Source organism: Epinephelus moara, chromosome 5 (genome assembly GCF_006386435.1).
Source record: "Epinephelus moara isolate mb chromosome 5, YSFRI_EMoa_1.0, whole genome shotgun sequence".
In the NCBI taxonomy this organism is placed as follows: domain Eukaryota; kingdom Metazoa; phylum Chordata; class Actinopteri; order Perciformes; family Serranidae; genus Epinephelus; species Epinephelus moara.
Window position 1 is genome coordinate 43406667 of NC_065510.1, and position 20323 is coordinate 43426989.

A 20323-nucleotide genomic window follows, 5' to 3' on the forward strand; every position below is an offset into this window, starting at 1 on the left:
AAGAGTCAGTGCCTTTCCAGAACCAGTGTCTCTCAATTTGTGTGATTCACAGACTTCGCCTCAAGCAGTTTTTAGTATATAAGGGCGGTGACACATACCCATCACTACATGAAATGTACTGTGGTTGGCAGGCTTGGAATTTTGTCATTTTAGGGGCAAGGCCACTTGGCCTTTCGTGTTGTCAACTTTTTGAGGGCACAAAGGCCAAAAGCCAGGGCAGCAAGGCCATAAAATAAAACAATGATTTTAAGCCGACGTCCATAAAGAATTTAATTTAAGGACTAAGGATGTATAACTATCTGTGAAATGAATAAATAAAACAAGCTCAAGTAATAATAATGAGTATAATAAGTAATAATGTGATTTATTTCATAGTACTAATAACAATCTTGAATATTAGGCCTAAATATTTTTTGAGTGTACATGATAAACTGATTCACTGAACAAAACTGGCTTACAATTATCTTTGATGTGTTGTTAGATAGCTAACAAACAAACAAACTACAGCAGGACTATTCACTTACTATTTCAACTGGGCCGCATTTTAAAACCAGACATTAACAGCATCTAACAACACACACTATCTCTCTACCAGCATCTCCCTCTCTCCTCTCCTCCACACACACACACACACACACACACACACACACACACACACACACACACACACACACCTCACCTCCTGATGCTTTCCTTATAGGTCAGTTACACAGGATATAGTTTTATACAGTCCATGGTTGCAACAGTCATGTTTACAACAACAAAGTCACTATTTAAATCCAGTAATATCTCACTGGAATATAAATATTCCTCCTGACATCACAGTACTGAGTGAAGAAAGTCACGTTATCTCAGCATGAAGACAAACATCAGTATCAGTCATTCATCCTGCTCTCTGTCCCTCCTCTACTGAGGACACTCACTGTCTGCAGGTCGGCTGCCTCAGATACATCTTCAGATAAAGTGTTAGCCTACATACAGACAGCTTTCATTTTAGTTTGTCTTTAACAGTTTGCCATTAGCCTTACGAGTGCAATGTGCTTGTGTCGACCGCGATCATAAACCATAATAGCGGTGAATGAGAGAATCATAATTCAACTACAGAGTGGGTTGAAATATGGCTTTTTACATGCTGATCATGTGTATTGTTAAAGTATTGGCTTGGCTGGCAGAGGCCATGGCCCTCATGGCCCTCGTGAAATTCCTGTCCTGGTGGCTGGTGTTAAAATAGGACAATACTCCACATACCATGACACATTGAAATATCAGTAGACAGCATTGCCATTAAAAGTTTTAATATTTTAGCTTTTTGTTGTCCTCTGAAACGTAACTCACAACCGCATGTTACATGTCACCCTCAAACATGGAGAAAATGCAGACAATCTGGACAATTACTAAAATAATTACATGAAGCAATACACTGTAAAACATCACAGCCCCATTTAGTTATGTCCACTTACTTTCTCTTTTTAACTCAAAGAGCTCTGACAAGTTTGGGATTTTGAACTCAATTGTTGAGTTTTTGAAAGTTAAACTTACAATGATTCATTGTGTTGACTATTTGAGACTTTTGTCAGAGCTGTTTGTGTTGATTAAACTTGGGTTTGTAAGTTTTCAGATGGAAAAAAAAAGAGAAAAGGCAGGAGAGGGGGGATGGGAACTAGAGCAAAAAAGAGTTGCTGTGACATTTGAGTTTGAGAGACCTTTTTCTTTAAACCATGGCAAGGTTGAAGCATGGAAATAAGCTACTGATTATACACCTCAGATAAGTCACGCATTTGAGTTCCAACTAAAACATAGACTTTTTGTGGTAAAAATTACTGCCACCTAAGTGCCACCAGCGGAGGGGGTCTATAACCTGCAGAGCAACTCAACGTTACTGTCAGCATCGAGGAGAGAGGAGTAGGTATTTTTTTTTACCCGATAAGCTACAGTACCTAGAAGTAAATTTAAGTTATGACTTGAATTTAGTCTATTTACATTTACCTTGGGTGTAATGTTGATAACTTAATGATGTTTACTATGTTGTGCTTCTTAAAAGTCTGGAAAGGCTCAATTCCTGACCTGTTAAGCGAACACCTACAGTGGACAAATTTTATCAGTCTTCTTTTTTTAAGGTAGAATTATAAATCCACAGGATGTTCTAACTCTAGCAGGAGGTCCTCCACATTGCAGATGACCCTATTGAGAAGAAAGAAGATGGAGTGATTTCCCTCTAGATCAGTGACCTCTGGAAAGTCATAGACGATTCCAGCAATCAGGGGAAGAGACTGAGGGAGTATATTGCCCAGCTCAGGTCCGTTATGAAGATGACCGAGGAGCAGCTGATGGTTGATTTGAACCTGTGATAGGCCACTGTGACATGGCAAACCGAATTTGAATGGCATGTGCAGGCAAAACCAAAACACACCAAGCACACTTCACTCACAAAAAAATAAAAGCTCACACACCCTCACACTGATGTCACAGGCAGTGTCACGGAGGAGAAGTTGTGACAATCTATGCAGTGGAAGGATGCAAATACTTCTGAAATTGGTGCTACAGAACCAGAGAAAACAGAGGAAAAGAACATTTTTGTTTAAGAGGTAGAAAACCTACAACTACCAGAATGTACTGTGCTGCACCGGACCAATAAATGCTCCCACTGGAGGGTGACATGCAAACACGTCCATCTGACACAATGGCAGCCGGCTGGAAAGAAACAATCTCAGTCTGTTACAATTAAACGGTAAGCTAAAACATGTTTCTGAAAACATTTGAGGCGAGAAATAGGCAACTTAGTGTCCCAGTATACGAACGAGCACGGGAGGGGAATCGATTTATTGACTGAAGTATGTCCGACTCTGCTATGATAGGTGGCCATATGGCCCCCTTCAGCTTGTTAGTATTGGACCTTTTTCTGGCTGACCTATTATGTCACAGACCAAACAACTGACAAACAAGTTAGCTACGGTTAGCTAGCAGCAAACTGGTACCATGGTGGGCAACCACACAGCTCTGTACACTTCGTCTGTCCGAAAATGCATGGCTCTGGATGTAGATTTTGCCACGTTGTTACCAGCTTTTTCTTTTGTTACGCATTTAATGCCGTTCGACTTCCGAGTCAAAGCCCGAAGTAGAGACTGTGGAGCACGTGCAGAGTGTTTCGGCCAATTTTGGTCCGATTGACTGGATACAGAAGTAATTATACTCCCGATTGCATTATCTAGGTGTGTTAATCTGACTTTGAGAAATTCGGTTTAGTACGATTTTAGTCAGACTAACACAATAAACCGGTTTTCTCATGTCATGTAACAGAATCTTGTTTTATATTTGGTCAGCACTGCCTCAGTTTTTCTGTTTTCATTGTGCAGGAAACACTATGGCTATGACTTTTACAACTAAACACAGCACTAAAATATTTTTTAAAAACATTACAGATGAGAAATAGGCAATGCAGTGACATAATCAGTAACATAAAGAGAGCGGGGCAGGTCTGTCTCTTGATCTGCTTCTATATTCTTGGTGTCCGCTGTGGTGGCACGGGTGGCAGGCAATACGAAAATGCAGGAGTACAGCCTGTAGTTTGAGCCACAACCTGAGAGCCAGGGAAACTCATTTACATATTTTACCCATATTGTTTTGATACAAAGCTGGTTGAAAATCGGCAAAGTACTCTTGATTATTCCTCTGGCTGGACATAATGATATGTCCTCTCAGTTTGGTAAATATCTACCAAGCTTGGACTTGACTGTATGCTATAATGCCTTGCAGTTTGCCACATGTGGGAAAAACTATAACGTATGTAAGTAACGTTAACCTGTACAGTATGGCTAACTATTACACACACAAGTCATGACAGCGATCAAGGTTTTGAGCCTGTAGCGTTTGCTATCACTCACCAACACTGACCCGTCTGTTTCTTTCACACCAGAGATACTTAACTTGCTTTGGCCTGGGGCTATATTTGCAAAATGACAGGAGGTTAGGTGCCAGTCAGCCACCCTGCATTAGAGATGTGCGGATGGCGTCTGAGCGCACCCGAATCCTCGTGCACTCATCAATCATCCACCTGCCACCCACCCGACGTTATTATCTTCTAAAATTTAGAAACCCGCACCCGCACCCAACCCGCGCCAAACAATAGGGACTTTAAGCAGCAGCGGATTTTGCCACGGCTATGGATCCCGGAAATAAAACTCTCCTGGTGCTGGTGCCGTAGCCGTCACATCCACAGTAGTCATTAAGCAGGCTGCTGCAGTAGCTGTCAGGTCGGAACAGCTGATCGCTCACCACGTGACAGGGGTGAGGGTATAAACACAGCTCAAGTGAGCTATCTCAGTCCGGTCAAAATGTCTTTCAAAAGGGCCAGAGAGGAGTTGCTCTATGCATTAGATAACAAGTTAATATCAGAGGAAGAGTTTTTGTTATTATACAACGTGAACAAATCTAAGAACTTAGATTTACCATATCAACACTATGCGCATTTTCACCTGGATGAAATGGAGGAGGATGAATGTCTGGCGGAGTTCAGAGTGAGAAAGTGTGACCTTCCAGTGTTGGCAGATGTGCTCATGATTCCAGACAAGTTCATCTGTGATCAGAGGAGTGTCGTGGGAGGGATGGAGGGCTTATGCATGCTCCTAAAGAGGCTGGCATATCCATGTCGGTATAGTGATATGATGGCAAGATTTGGTCAGCGGCAAGTACCTGTCCTGAGCATGGCCACAAATTGTGTTCTCAAGTACATCTATGACAGACACCACCACCGAATCACTCAATGGAACCACGGCATATTGAACCCTGCAGCTCTACAAACATATGCTGATCGGATCCACCAGATGGGAGCACGTCTTGATAACTGCTTTGGGTTCATAGATTGCACCGTGCAACCCATAGCCAGACCCGGGACCGATCAGCGGACCCTGTATAACGGCCACAAGCGTGTCCACAGCTTAAAATTCCAGGCCACAGCACTCCCCAGTGGATTAACTGGCAACATCTATGGTCCAGTAGGTAAGAACTGAGTAAATAAAACACACAAAACATAAAGAGCACTCTCATAGAGAGCAACAAAGCACAATGTGAAACATATAAATAAATGTACATAATTGGCTGCATTAACTAAGGGAAGGTGAAAGGAAAATTCATTCCAGTCTGCATGTAATACAGCAACGTAACTTAAATGTCCTGTCTTACACCTGACCGTCAACACAGACAGATGCTCTGCCTGTCACGCATGGTCATACATAATATTCTTATTTGTTTTAACGCAAAATTATGAAATTAATTTAAACTGTATGGCAGCTCTGTAAAATGGAAACATGCGTTATGTGTTATTACGTTAATTTTCACAATATATAGGCTATAGGCCATCATATATTATCAGTCCTTAAGCCCCTACTGTGTAGGCCATGAAGTGTGTGTGTGTGTGTGTGTGTGTGTACGCTAAATCGGCCTAAATGTAATATAGCCTATTGTTTTTGCCTTGCAGAGGGGAGGAAACACGACTCTGGGATGCTTGCTGATTCCAACCTGTTAAGTGTCCTGGAGGAGCATGCCATTTCTCCAAGTGGTCAGCGCATGTGTGTGTATGGGGACCCTGCATACCCACTGCGTGTGCACCTTCAGGCTCCATTCCGCCATGGCCAGCTCACGCCACAAATGCAGGCTTTCAACAAGGCCATGAATGAAGTCAGGGTGTCCGTGGAATGGTTATTTGGGGACATAGCCAACTATTTCAAATTCATGGATTTCAAAAAGAACTTGAAGATCAAGTTGAGCAGTGTGGGTAAACTTTATGTAGTATCTGCTCTTCTAAGGAATGCATTAACATGTTTGTATGGAAATCAAACCTCACAATTTTTTGGCCTTGACCCTCCACACATTCAGGAGTACTTTTCATAAAATAGGTGGTGGGAGGTGATTCATTTTTCATTTTCTTCTTTTGATTTGTATTGTTATACACAAGGCTATTCCAGAGACAATAGTCTTCACTTTGGTAATCCACAATAAACATTATTATTTGTATTCTGGATGTGTATTCTTGCTATGTGTGATCACTGTTTACAAGAACTGAACAGAAAAAATATCTTATAAGTCCCGATATGAATAATACTTTTTTATTCACACGTATTCAGTTTACAAAAATCCACAGCTGGTATTCACTTAAAAAAATTATATCCACAGCTGGTATTCGGGTAGGCTATTCAGTTTACAAACAAATGTTTCAAAATAATAATCACAGCTGGTAAAAAATAATGTTACAAATAATATTTCAAGAGATCTAGAATTAGTCCTTTTTTTTAGGCTCTCTATGAGGGCAAGCATAACTTGCCCTTGTTGCTGCTGCTGCTGTAACATCATGGCCTGTTGTTGCTGGAGAAGTGACATCATTTCATTATGTTGTGTTTGGCGTTTTTGGGCTCTCCTCTCTTGGCCTTCCAGTTCCAGTCTCTTTAGTTCTATTTCCTTCTCTCTCTGTGTTCTCTCTGCCTCCCCTTTCTCTCTTAAATATGCAATTGTATCATTGCCACTTCTCCTTTTTCTTTTACCCTCACACTCTTCTTCTCCATCTTCACTTACCCTTCTTTTTGCTTGTCCCATCCTCTGCATTGCCTTCTTCCTCACTCCCTCTGCTTTGGCCTGGTCTGCCTCTATCTTTTTCACACTGTCCTAACCCCCTCTGTTCTCCTCTGCTGCTTGTTCTTTCTCAGTTATTTCTTCGATGAGCAGTTCCAATTCTGTTACATCTTTTGAGGTCCCACTGCTCATCTCATCTTTTTGGTTGTCAGATTTGAATTTTCCTTGTAGGGCAGCGAACTTCTCCCTCACTGCCCTCTGGGTAACCTTGAAGTGGAGCTCCTGGCAGCTGTTAAGGGACTCTGCCACCCTGTTCCACATCTTGCCTCTCTCTACACTGCCTTTCTTATGTTTGAATGGCTCTGTCACTAATATTTCCCGGCACAGAAAGATGCTGTGGGCCTCCGTCCACTCCGTTGGGGGTCTGCAGAATAACAGCATGAACATCAAAGTTGTTAGCAAAGTAGTTAGTTCAGTGTGAACTGTAATTGTAACTGTGACCTACTGTGTGCGTTTATTTGTCCCACTCCCACTGGCCAAAGATGCAGATGACATAGCTTCAAGGGAAATGGGAAACTGTTAATATTAGATTAGATTATTCAAATGTATTATGCCAAGTACAGGTACAGAGCATAACGAAAAGAAATGTGCATATTTTTTATAAACTTAATTTGAACAATTCAATTTAAAAAAGACCTAAAATTTGACAACTTAAGCACACATTTAATCAGAGTGTGAAGGAATGGAATAAAGACTAATGTACATAGTAGGCTAATTATAGGGTATACTGAGAAATTATATACCATATGCAATGCAAGGATGAGGGGAGAATATAGCCTATAGCAGAAAATAGTTCACTATGGTTTTTATACAGTGAAATATACATAGTATCCTGCGTCTGTGGGAGAGGATCGCTGAAACATGTAATATATAGTGTGTCACTATCAATTGTAGAACATGTTTCATTTCAGAAATATAATGAAAACCATTTAATTCACTCACCTGAACCACACGTTGTAGCGACTACTTGAGAAGCTTTGTTTTCTCGTAGTGAGTCAGCGGGCTACGGCAGACAACACCGGCACTACGGCTTAAGTCTCGATCAGCGGAGCGCAGATCTATTTCCGGGAGCCGTAGCCGTGGCAAAATCCGCCGCTGCTTAAAGTCCCTATTAAGTTATTGTACTGTATTTACATTTAAATTATGTCCAGCCATTTGTGCTGATTTGCTTTTCATATAGGCGCATTTTCTTGACTTAAACAATTAAGCCCAATATTGTTTGCTCTGTTGCAGTAATAAAAGTCTTCGAAGTAAGTCAAGACCTCTTGTGCCCTGTTTTACGGAGTGTGCGGTCTCCTCCCGTTTATATAAATAGAGGTTATTAAATACGAATATAACTGACAAATCCACCCGCAATCCACCCGAAATGAATTACAATGTTAATTTTTATTGGCCCACCTATCCGCGGATGTCGCGGATATATCCGCAAGATTTGCATCTCTACTGCACATGTATACAGAGGTGTTTCTAGGATTTGAAGGCATTTGGGTCTTAGCCTGGATCTCTGTCAGGGGTCCAAAGGGATCACTTTAGCTCTATTTTGATGCTTTGATATGCACTCTGGTACCATAAGTATGTAGAAATCTTTGGTAATTTCAATGTTTTGTGTTGTCTTGCGCCAGTATGCAATTATTTACACAGCGCCATCTAGCTCGCACTTCCAACTTTAATCAAAGCAGCAACTACCCGTCATCACAGGCCTGGACTGTAGCAATAGCAGCTGCCTTTGAAAATACGTTGCTCTTTTGAGGAATGCACTTGCAGGTAGGCGGTTGACAGGGCAGTTGCCGCCCGGTGGTATGAAGGCATCTAACTGTATATTAAAAGTACAAAAAAACCAAATGTGAATCTATGTATTTTGACTGGACTGAATTAAAACATGGTTGGTGGGCCACCTGGCACCCTACACAGGCTGTCCAGAAGGTGTTTTCTGTTTGCCATCTACCATCCGCCTGATTCCATGTGAACACAACAGAAATCTTCCTGACTGTCTCTAACATAAAAAAAACCCTATTTGTTTTATTTTATGCAAATATTAGCTCTGAAAATGCGATCATGAGATGTACCCGGTGTAACTGTCATTAAAAAATGGATGAAGACAATTTTTTATTCTTACTGTAATAGAATATATCTGGACTGTGTCACTGTTGGCTATATCAGCACTGTTTGTCATAAAACAAGCTAGCCAGTGATAACTAGGGATGTAATAGTATATTGTATTTTGCAGTACTGCGACGAAAAAATGTCTCCATGCTTTCATGGGACTGTGACGATTTCTGCAGAGATTTTACAAGGTTACGTTGTTACTATAACTACATTATACTATCTGTCCTACACTTGCATAGGATCATGATGTGATGCATTTGTGTGGGGAAAAAAATCTTTCCTGGTCCAAACTTTTCTTTGTCATATACATTAGAACCAGTCAGTGAGACTTGGAAGGCAACAGTGAGGTTGATGAGGATGAAACAGGACTACCTGTCTGTAATGACAGTAATCAAGAGGAAGAATGGGCTACACCCAGACACAGCAGTAGTGTTAGCATCAAATAAGAGAGGGAGCACAGGATCCTGACCCCCGTCAGTTTGTAATGTTTTGTTGTTTTTTTTCACGCCCCTCCCTCTTAGCGATGCACAGGGCACCCTTTAGTGCATCTATGTGACAATCAGCTGAAACACATTTTAACACCTGATTAATGTTGTGGTTAGGTTTAGGCAACAAAGCTACTTGGATAGGTTTAGAAAAAAGATTATGTTTTGGTTAAAATAACTATGTGTGACACGTAATGTAATGTGAGGTAAGTACGTGACATTACTCACATAGGCACTCTAATGTGTGAACGCTGTTCTCCTGAGTAAATGTCCTGTTTTGTATGACCCATCCAACTCCCCACCTTTTCACTCTTCACAGACTATCTCACTCTTTATGCTACATCAGTTGCTCTCAGCATCAAGTATTGCCAAGGACCGGTCACACTGCACGTAGGTTAAAGTCTGGTGCTTACCATAGAGACATTAAAGGGTGCCATTGGCGTCAATACCACATGCTGAGTGACATGACAAAGCATCGGTACTTGACACCACAGTTAATTATTATAAAAATACTTATCATTTCATATAATGACTGTCTTTGTTTACCATAATAGACAGAGAGGGGGCATGGACAGTCCTCAAGGAAGGTACAGATGAGAAGAAAGAAGAAAGGAGGTGTACAGACAAGGAGAGGAGGGGTCACAGGAAATCAAGAAAGATGAGCAAACTTCTAAAAAACTTCCAAACACAGGTTGATTGGATAAGACGGAAATGGTGAGTTTCAAGTTTTAAGTCTCACTCTCCTATACTGACAGTAGCCATGTATTGTTTTGGTTTTTATATGTTCAGATTTTGGGCGGCATGGTGGTGTGGTGTTTAGCACTGTCACCTCACAGCAAGAGGGTTCCCGGTTCGATCCCGGGTGTGGGAGCCCTTCTGTGTGGAGTTTGCATGTTCTCCCCGTGTCAGCGTGGGTTCTCTCCAGGCACTCCGGCTTCCTCCCACAGTCCAAAGACATGCAGATTGGGGACTAGGTTAATTGATAACTCTAAATTGTCCGTAGGTGTGAATGTGAGCGTGAATGGTTGTTTGTCTCTATGTGTCAGCCCTGCGATAGTCTGGCGACCTGTCCAGGGTGTACCCTGCCTCTCGCCCGATGTCAGCTGGGATAGGCTCCAGCCCCCCCGCGACCCTCAAGAGGATGAAGTGGTTAGAAGATGGATGGATGGATGGATGGATGTTCAGATTTTGAAACTTTTAAAGCTTCAGTTGCTACCTCTATACAAAGGAGGTTAATTTAATACCTCTTTTGGCTAGAAAGCTCTCAACCCCTGATTCATGTGTTGTGTAAGCTCTGTTGTGTAAGCTCTATGCAAACATACTGTGTCACTATCCTTTGGTCTCTGACCTACTTCCATTCATTTTGACTAATACAAGTTCCCAATGTGTCTTATGACCACTGAATGTTGATTCAGTAGAATGTAGTAGGATGGATGTAAAATCAGGAACGTCTAACAGGATGTGGACAAAGAGGAATAAAATTAAAGTTTATGCAGAGAGACAATAGCCAAGAGAGGTAGACCCTATGATCATATCAAGCTGTCATTAAAACATATAGGCTAGTGTTATTTTAGTAACATTAGCCGTATAAGCATGCTACATAATGCAATAATCACAATAACATAATACATCACACTTATATACTGCTTTTCGGTACTCAAAGTCCTTAAAGACGCTTTACATAGAGTAGTGTAGGCAAGTCTGAAATGGTGGATTTCACCTCTTTAACTCCCCTCGGACGCCGGCGTCCGTGCTCCCTCCCTCCTCTGTTAAATGGCGCACTACGTCATCAAACCATGTGATGTTTGATATCACCGGATTCAGGAAGCTCTCTGCATCGTTTTTCTTTTATTTCTTATGGATTTCGCACCAGAGCAGCCTAAACACACTAAGTCCAAAATCGCGATGAGTGGTGACAAGTCATGTCATGCCATTTTTCGACAGGGAAAGTTAAATGATTACTCGCGATCTCACGCAGACCCAACTACTAACGGCTGCGGCCTGCGGGAAGGTGGGGCTGGATGTCCAGCCCCGCCCATGCCACGTACGTTACACATCCAGCCCCGCCCACATCCACTACGTCATTGTGGTTTGTTCAGGGAAAGTCGGGATTTCAGAAACTCGGACGAAACAGCGCAAACTGACTGTCGGATTTCATGATGTTCTTCCCTACTACATAAACATTTACTACACGAACGTTTAAAGATAAATGGAAATGTTGAATTACTTGAAATGATTATTGATGTGAGGACACATTATTTCACCATGGCAACAATGTATAGTCTACTATGTGACTGAAAGCTGATTTAAAAAACATTCAGTGAACACAATGAACATGAAAACTGTTTTCAATAGACATTGCAAAGTATGTTTGTCACCGTTTATAACACTAGTAACGGAAACCCGTAAAAAGAATGGTCTAGCAGAATGCTAAGGAGTGGAGAAGTGAGTGACTAACTGTAATTTTATTTGTCAATTACACACAATCATACAGGCTACATCATTCAACAGATTGTAAAACAATCAGTAAAAGATCACATTATATAATTTACTTATCTTCCAATGATGTAGACCTACATCAGTCTAATAATATCAGACTGAAAGAAAAGACCTTTGAAAACTTTTTACCACTATTTAGCCAACCTCAATCTATTAACCTCTCTGTTTATATTAGTTGTATTTATATTGACTATTTTATTTACTCAAATTGTTACTAACAGAACTTAGCTTTGCCAGCCTGTTGTAGGCCTACCTCCAGACCAGCCCTCTCTCTACAATTACATTTCTATAGAGGACATCCAGTACACCACCATCTTTTGTACTATTTTATTTTCATTATTATATCTGACCTATTTTCTCACCTATACTGTGCTATGTCATGTCCTATGTCTTGATGTATCATACTAGCCTTCAGTACTGTATGTGTACTGTGTTTGTGTGGAGTGTATTTTGGGACTTGTGTCCAGGTAATCAAGGACAGTGGTTCTCAGTTGACTTTGGCTGGTTAAATAAGGTTAAATAAATGATAAAAAAAAAAAAAAAAATGCAACCCATTTAATGGAATATCATAATGAGTGAACAAGTGTCAGTGATAGCAAATAATGCAAATCATTACCAAAGGAAAAGTTGTTCTATTATTTAGCAACAATGAACAGACTCTTCTGAACAAATTATGGAAGCAATAGTTAGCAGTAGGTCGGGCAAAAAATTATAATATGGGTGCAGCCTCCATGCAGACCAAGCCATTTCCCTGCAAAAAATGTACAATTATTATCTTTTCATCCTGCAGTGAAGAAAGGGGAGACGTCCACCACTGCTTTTTTTTTTTTTTTTGATCCATCAAGATGTTATCAAGTGAATGATCCTGGTGGTTGTTCTGAATGGCCTCTCACATCTTCAGTGTACATCTCTCTACCACCAAGTAGTTTACCCAGCTGCCTTGCATCCTTGTGTCTGATGCTGCCTCCCCAGACTGCAGCATAAAACACACTTGCCACCACAGACTGATAAATCATCTGCTGCATCTTACTACAGATGTCTAGAGATAAATGACTAAAGAACATTTTTTTATTTCAACAATTTATTCAAGCAAAACAAAACATGACCATCTGACTGAACTTCTCTGTCACTCCTAAAAGGAAAGCAGAACATGTCACTCAATTTGGATACAAAAGTAGAATGTTTGTCAATGATAACTAAAGTTATTGATTTAGTCATGAACACATTTACTCAATCTGGAAGAAATAGAGGAAGGATAAGTATTTGTTGAGAATATAACTGATAGCTTGTAGTCATTCTGTCTTCAAAGTAACTAAAATGAACATTTCTAAAAAATAAAATCAAAGAATATGAGAGCTTTAAAAATTGTATTGAGATAAAAATAGTCACTGACCGATCAAAGAGTCTTTACTCAGGAATGCCTGCACACATTTGGCAAAACTTTGAGCAAAAGCCCGGGTGAGAATCATCTGAGTAAATTCCCCGCAGCTCCCCTCTTTTCCCCTTTCCTGCGTAGCCTGTGGGTAAATAAAGGATTTATTAATTAACAGTACTTATTTGAGGCCCCACTTCATTTTTTCTATTTGATGGGTCTCTTGAATCTCATTACTCATAATTGCAATGTTTGCTTATGTCAGTTTTGAAGGGTTACGAGTGTTTCCATATTTCTATTATTTTACTATTGCATGAATTATTACTGCAAATTATGGATGCCCATGGAAATGGACTGATGGGGTTTTAGCAGTATATTCTCACTTACCTACAACAACTTCATTTTTTGATAAGAAACAGTTCTCTACTGCAATCTCTGGGAGGTAATAACAAAAATAGCTATCATATTAACATTTTGCTTACCTGGAATGCAGTTTTTATAGGTCTCGTTGCACTCTCTGCACGTTTCCAGGGAATACATGTTGCGAAACTCTGCTCGGTACCTTTCAGTGAACTTGCTCCAAGTTGCAACACCTGTAAAACAATTTTGACCAATTCATCTAACTTGGAAAAAAGTGCAGTTTATTTATAACATACGTTTTGTGTTTCTAAATCTTACTGTTAAGCCACATGAAATGAGCTTTTCTTCTGAAGTGCTCTGTTGACACCACTTCTTTGAAGTGGTGACACACCAAGGAGAGGGTCAGTATTGCCACATCTCCATCGCTCAGGACAACCTCGGCAAAATGTGCTGCCTGTGTGGACAGTCAAGCGCGGCACTAACTCGGTGTGTCCTTAGCGTTACTTATAACAGCCAACTTATTGAAAAATGTCGGGTTTAAATCGGGCTTGGGCCCATAATTACAGGTAATTGGACAGGCCGGGCCGGTCCCGGACATAACGTGCACGGGCTCGGGCCGGACTGGTCTGAATTTTTTGGGCCCGATCTAAGCACACACACACACACACACACACACACACACACACACAGCTAAATTAGAGTTACAACAACGCTAACGCTAATGCTAACAACGCTGACGCTAAGGTCGCGTAGGATAATGTTACCACACAAGCTAAATGTTGACCATTAACCTACCAAGATACCCTAAAGTTATACAACAACAATATACAGCAACAAAAGCACCATGAGATGTGAATAAAGCTTTTCATTTATTGCATTTATTGTAGCAACGTAATTTCACTTACCGACATGACTTTCCCGCTTGGTCTTTTTGCCGAGAGGGAAGATGGGAAGAGAGAGAGGTGGAGTAACTTGGGGAGGATTTCTATATTTGGGATTGTTGGACGGGGCTGGACCTTTGTGAGCAGGGCTAGACATCCAGCCCCGCCTTCCCGCAGGCCGCAGCCGTTACCCTCTCCGCAGATCTGTTAGCGGACACGTAGCAAGTTTATAAAAGGTAAGAGTCTCACTGCTACCACTATTTTTGGCTGAGATATACCGCCTAGAAAGTGGGATCACAACTTTCATGTTGCATATGGCTTTATTTGGTGATATTTTATGGTGTTTCTGTCATAAACAATATCAGCTATCATAATTACGCCTAATTTCAATAAGGTACAATGTTTGAAGCTGGCTGAGTGTTGTTTGATCACTGACAGTACTGTTTTGAAGCGGAGTGAGCGCTCTGTCATTTGGAGCTCCGCCTGGATCTTTTCATGGAAAAAACACTGTAGAATGGTCGTACTTTGAGCTATCTTCTTCAAACTTGAAACACATGTTCATTGATACTGTGCCTACAGCCCCACAGTGTCATTTACCTGCTCAGATGAAGCCACAGTCAGTTATTCATCCTGAAAAACATTTTTTATTCTATTTTAGGCAAAATCTTCAACTTTTTACTGACTTCAGAGGCCCATTACTCTGTCTCTGTATCACCTAGAGTGTTTCTGACACTTTCACAAGAAACTTCAGAGAGTTTGCTTTCTGGCAAGACCTCATGCATGCATGTAGTCAGAGCAGTTCAGAAGCTAGTCATTTTAATTTAGGTATGTCATTTTAGGCATTTTCGCTACAAAATGGGGGTGGAGTGGGCCTTTTTGAATACTGATAATGTGGGGGCATTTTTTTATGTGGTGTGGTAGTGAATTCCACACAGAGGGGGAAGCGACTGAAAACATCCTGTCACCCCAGGTTCGGTGCTTAGTCCTGGGTATTTAAAGGGGGTTGGCATCAGCAGAGCAGAGACAACGGGAGGGGGAGTGCTGACGGAGGAAGTCAGAGAGATATGGAGGAGCTAGGTTGTTAAGGGCTTTAAAAGTGATGAGTAGAATCTTAAAGTTTATCTTGTGTTTAACTGGCAGCAAGTGGAGGAGGTGGAGGACTGGGGTGTTGTTGTCACATGTGCGGGTTCTGGTAAGTAGGCAGGCTGCAGAATTCTGTACATACTGAAGTTAAGTGAGGACAGTGTTTGTCGAGCCTGAGTGTTACAAGTGCATGGATGAGTGTTTCAGCAGCAGAGGGTGACAGAGAGGGTCGGAGGCAGGCAATGTTACGGATTTGAAAGAAGGCTGTTTTGGTGATGTGGTTGGCATGAGGCAGGCAGGTGAACCTTTGGGGACACCATGGGTGACAGAGACTTGTTGATGAAGAGATTAACTGATGTCTGTCAGAGAGAAAGGACTGGAATCAGGAGAGGACAGTGACAGTAATGCCAAGGATGGATTTGAGTTGTGTGATGACTGTGGAATAGTTAATGGTATCAAAAGCAGTACTGAGGTCGAGAAGGATGTGGATGGTGATGAAACCACAGTCTGAGGATTACAGCAGATCACATTGGTGACTTCTCAGTCAGGGCAGTCTCAGTGCTGTGTTTAGCATGGAAACCAGGCTGAAAAGGCTCATAGAGGTTACTGGATTCAAGGTGGGATTTAAGCTAAGCAGCAACAATTCTCTCCAGAACTTTTGACAGGAAGGACAGGTTGGAAATGGGCTGGTAGTTACTGGGGGAGTCAGGATCAAGTCAAGATTATGTGAGTATCAGGGTGACTGCAGCAAGTTTTAGTCTAGTATATAGTCAAGTAGAGGCAAAGAAAGGACAAGTTCAGATGTGGGTGATGTAAAGCTCAGTGTTAATAGTAACTGTATACTAGAATCAATAAAAGCAATAGTTTTTATTGAAAGAAAATGACCTAAAAAACAGCTGAAAAAACGTGAGAGGACAAATTCTTTTTCAACTAGCTTAATAAACAGAAGTGAAGCAATGAACATGAGAAAAAAAAGAAAAACAAACACACAATTGTGAAATTGCCAAGAGCGAGTTGTGTGTTGCCATGACTTTATGTAAGGGGATTCTTCCAAAGGCTGGGACTTCCGGGAATTGAGAGTTTACATCATGTTCGCTAACCAATGAGAAATAAATCTTGGTTTTGGACAAATGAACTTTGTCTCTTTGCTTGCCTAGCTGAACTTTCAATCACCGCACCAACAATATAGCCACCTTAGTTGAACTCAGGAGTGCCTCCAAAAGTGTGACCTTTGTTCTTTCTCACTCTTGGCCCATGCACAGTATCTGAATTTATTATCCAGTCAGTCTACATGCTTATCACTGTGCTCCATAGTGGTTGACCACCATGGCTCTTAACATCCCCGGTGTGATTGCAGTGGCGCTGTTCTATGTCCTGATTTTGGGGACAGGGGTGTGGGCTGCCCAAAAGTCCAAGAAGGCTGCGAGGAAAAGCCATGGAGGCAAGACTGAAGTGGTCCTGCTTGGAGACAGAAATATCAACTTGCTGGTCGGGATTTGCACCATGACCGGTAAATTGTTTTGTGGGGTTGAGAAACTCATCCAAGCCAGACCGGGTATCACGTCTTTGTATTAGTTATTTGTTATTTTGCTGGCAGGACATGGTGGGAGGTGCCTTGGTTGCAGTTACTTTTTAATCCTGTTATTTCAATGTCAAGTCTGCCAATGTCAATCCTATTGTCTTGGAATAACAAAGCTGTTTTCCTCGTTACAGGTTAATTATCTTGTGACCTAAAGAAGTTTGTTTTCTCCTAATAACAGTAGAAAAAAAGTATAATAAGTAGTAGTAGATATCATATGGGTGTTTATATATATCATAGCAGCAGGTATTGATGTGTGGCACATCATGTAGCAGCTGGTTTGAGCTGATAAAGTTAATTTGGAATAATTTGTTCATTAGTGCACTAGAGTGCAGGCTGACACAGGCTTGCACAATTTATCAATTTTGATTTCATAATTCAAGACACAGATGCATCATGCGCGATGCATGCCGGATGCATCACACTATTTTCATTATGGGTGGTTGTGTGATATGAATCAGTGTAGGACTGACTGCTACACAGGGTTTCCCCCAAAAAATGTTGTAAGGCCTGGAGGCAACGTGCCAACAAAAGCCTGATGGCAGCATTGATAGTTTCTGTGCTAACAGAATCAAGGATGGGATTATGGAATTGAGACGTTTCAACGTTAATTAAATAAAATGAAAATAAGAGAGTGTGACAGTGTGCGGGAGCCTTTTTTGATTTTTATATATTTTGGGGTTGCAGCCTCTCTCCTACGCACCTGTTGCTTTTGGGTGTGCTGAGTTTTTTCCACACATTTTGGTTTTCAAAAAGTAGCCATACCACAATGTAAACATACTGTTAAAAGCCGAAATCCTGTGTTCAAAATCTAACATAAGTGAAACTACAGACGTATGAGTAAAATACCAAAAGTAACATTTGATTGATTCATGCTGGTAAAGATGGAACTAATATTGATGATCTAATACACTGCTGGATAACTAAATCTACAATAATAATTAGGGCCTGACCGATATGGATTTTTTGGGGCCGATGCCGATTCCGATATTATGGAATAAAAAAATCTGATAACCGATATATCGGCAGATTAAATTTTTACGTTTTTCAATTTAAAAATCCCCGAAATACCTGCTTTTGATGGCTTAAATATAGTTCAAACACTCGTTACAAAGATATAAATTGAAGGAAGAACATTTTACTATTTTCAAATACTTTTATTATCAGAAATTGTATGGAACAAGCAGCATATGAACAATTTGAACACAAAATAAATCAAAAATATGATGTGCAAAAAGGCAGTAAACCTCTGGGAAATAAAATAATCATGCAAAGTCTATATGAATTAACATGTATGTTCACAGTACCAGAGTTATTCTTATTATTGCCAATTTAACAGAAGTAGGTTATAGTGCAAAAGGTAACACAAGGACATCATTTCTAAGTAAAACACCATATTCCCTGCATTTTAATAGTGATGAAAATATAAGTGTTAACATAGGCGTCAATCGGCCAACTTTTGGCCAACTTTTGGCCGATTGCCGATTATTCTCTAATGGCTATAATCGGCCGATTAAATCGGCCGGCAGATAAATCCGTCGGGCCCTAATAATAATACATCATATTCATTAGCAGTATTAATTTGACAGCTATTTTAGATTTAGTCTGAGCCTTGAGATGAAAATGGTTATTAGTTTTAGTCACATTTTAATCATTTTTAGCCCTCATAGTTTCAGGCTAGTTTTAGTCGACCAAAATTCAAAACGTTTTAGTCCATTAATTCATTAATTAATGTATCAGAAATTAGAATCAAGGTGACAGGTTGTATAAAAATTTCATTTCGACAATTTTTTGCTCCAACTACAAATCATTTCTACACACTTACAAACTGTCATTTCTCCATCAGTGTTTGATACGTTTAAGGGGTGATTTATAAGCACACACTTACTGATCATCATTTGAAAAGCTCAACATCTCTCTATTTATGCTCTCAAAAACTTTGACACCACAAATAACTAATCTGAGACAACTAAGATTTGTACCCAGGTTCATGCTAAACTCTGATTTATCGATCTCACTGTGAAGAAGCAGAGGAATAACTTAAATGAAGCCTGAATTCTTTTTTAATCTGTAACATGTTAATCTGGAGGTTTTAACTCATGTCTCTGAGTTGCAGATTAAAACTTAACTAAACAGCATCAGCCACCCCGAGACAAGATTTGAGTGGATCCTGTAGCGATTAACAGACTTGAAGTCTGGCAGCCAGTGGCTGCTTGCTCCGCTAAAAAACTTTAGTTAAAGTTTCTGTCAACGAAATTAACACTGTTCATTAGTTGATTTGTATTTTACATCTAAGTGTGCAATACAAGTAAAAAAATCACATTTGTTTCTAAAATATAGTGAAGTATAAAGTGGCAATAAATGGAAATATTTCAGTACAGTAAAAGTACCTCAAAAATTGTACTACAGTACTAAACCAGTCTAGTACAGGTCTTTGACCCAGGAGACTGGTGTTTGTGTCTCATGTGAAAATAACTTAGTCAGTGAGTTGTCAGTCACTTGTTGTTCATTAGTCAGCTGAGTGTACTGATGTCACTGAAGTCAAGCACAACCTTTTCCTAACCCTCACCAAACCTAGAGTAGGTGCTGACCCCTTAAAAGTCACAAGTCGACTCATGTGACAAACACCGACCTTACCAAGTAGTTTTGTTGCTTACACCTTCTTAGTGACTCTTCTTAGTCATGTGCATTTGCTTGCGTGAGTTACAGCCAACCCCCTTTTGCATCCAGATCGTCCAATTCCCTCTGCATCAAGACACAATAGAAAAGGTGGTCAAGAGTGGTAATATAACACTATAGCAATACTAAATAAACATTGTAATATAACCATAATTCCCCATAAAATTTCCATAGCAAAATTATTGTATTAATTTTCTATAGTGTAAAAGAAAATGTACTGTCCGGGACGCATTTTGTCTTGTATTTCTGTGCACACCTTGCTCTAATGTATAAACTTTAACATACTTGGAATGGCATTAGAAGTAATTAAATCAAAAGAGCTTTTTGGGACATAGCAGAGAAATGCTGATTCAGCAAATCTCAAATATTAAACCAAGCTGGAGGCGAAATCCAATGCATCAGTGAAGCTGCAGGTGGTGGGGGGCTGACCACTGTACCTGGCCAGGAAGCAATGGCAGCTGGCTCACTCTCTAATGTAATTCCCCACCTCACTACCTACAGGAGGCAATCAGCCTCCCCTCAAAACACTGAAACGGTTCCCCTGTCACCACTGGAAAAGCTTCCCTGATTCTTAATGTCACCACACTAAAAGTCCTGGATGGCACCACCACAACCAACCCAGACAAGGTGAGTGGGTGCTCTGCCTTGTACGTAGTCA

The 20323-nt window shown here is 40.6% G+C and overlaps 2 protein-coding genes across 5 annotated transcripts in view; both read left to right on the forward strand.

Moving 5' to 3' along the window:
- The first annotated feature begins 4341 nt into the window (after window positions 1-4341).
- Window positions 4342-5939, forward strand: LOC126390142 (uncharacterized). The gene is made up of 2 exons (XM_050044302.1): window positions 4342-4995; window positions 5474-5939. The coding sequence occupies exons 1-2, from the start codon at window positions 4482-4484 to the stop codon at window positions 5884-5886; spliced, it is 927 nt and encodes a 308-aa protein (XP_049900259.1). The 5' UTR covers window positions 4342-4481; the 3' UTR covers window positions 5887-5939.
- A 9436-nt stretch (window positions 5940-15375) lies between these two features.
- The window catches only part of LOC126390127 (high-affinity choline transporter 1-like), a 48201-nt gene continuing 43253 nt past the window's right edge, over window positions 15376-20323 (forward strand). For 2 of the 4 annotated variants that reach the window (XM_050044281.1, XM_050044278.1), the window contains exon 1: window positions 16575-16917. In XM_050044281.1, coding sequence (XP_049900238.1) covers window positions 16734-16917 — 184 coding nt within the window. In that variant the 5' untranslated portion in view covers window positions 16575-16733. Of the gene's footprint in view, window positions 15517-16574; window positions 16918-20323 lie in introns of those variants that run through there. The other 2 variants (XM_050044280.1, XM_050044282.1) reach the window with 2 other exon arrangements.

Coding starts and splice junctions, on each gene's coding strand:
- LOC126390142 (XM_050044302.1), top strand. CDS start 4,482: ATGGAGGAGGATGAATGTCTGGCGGAGTTCAGAGTGAGAAAGTGTGAC. Junction 4,996..5,473: donor CAACATCTATGGTCCAGTAG/GTAAGAACTGAG, acceptor TTTGCCTTGCAG/AGGGGAGGAAACACGACTCT.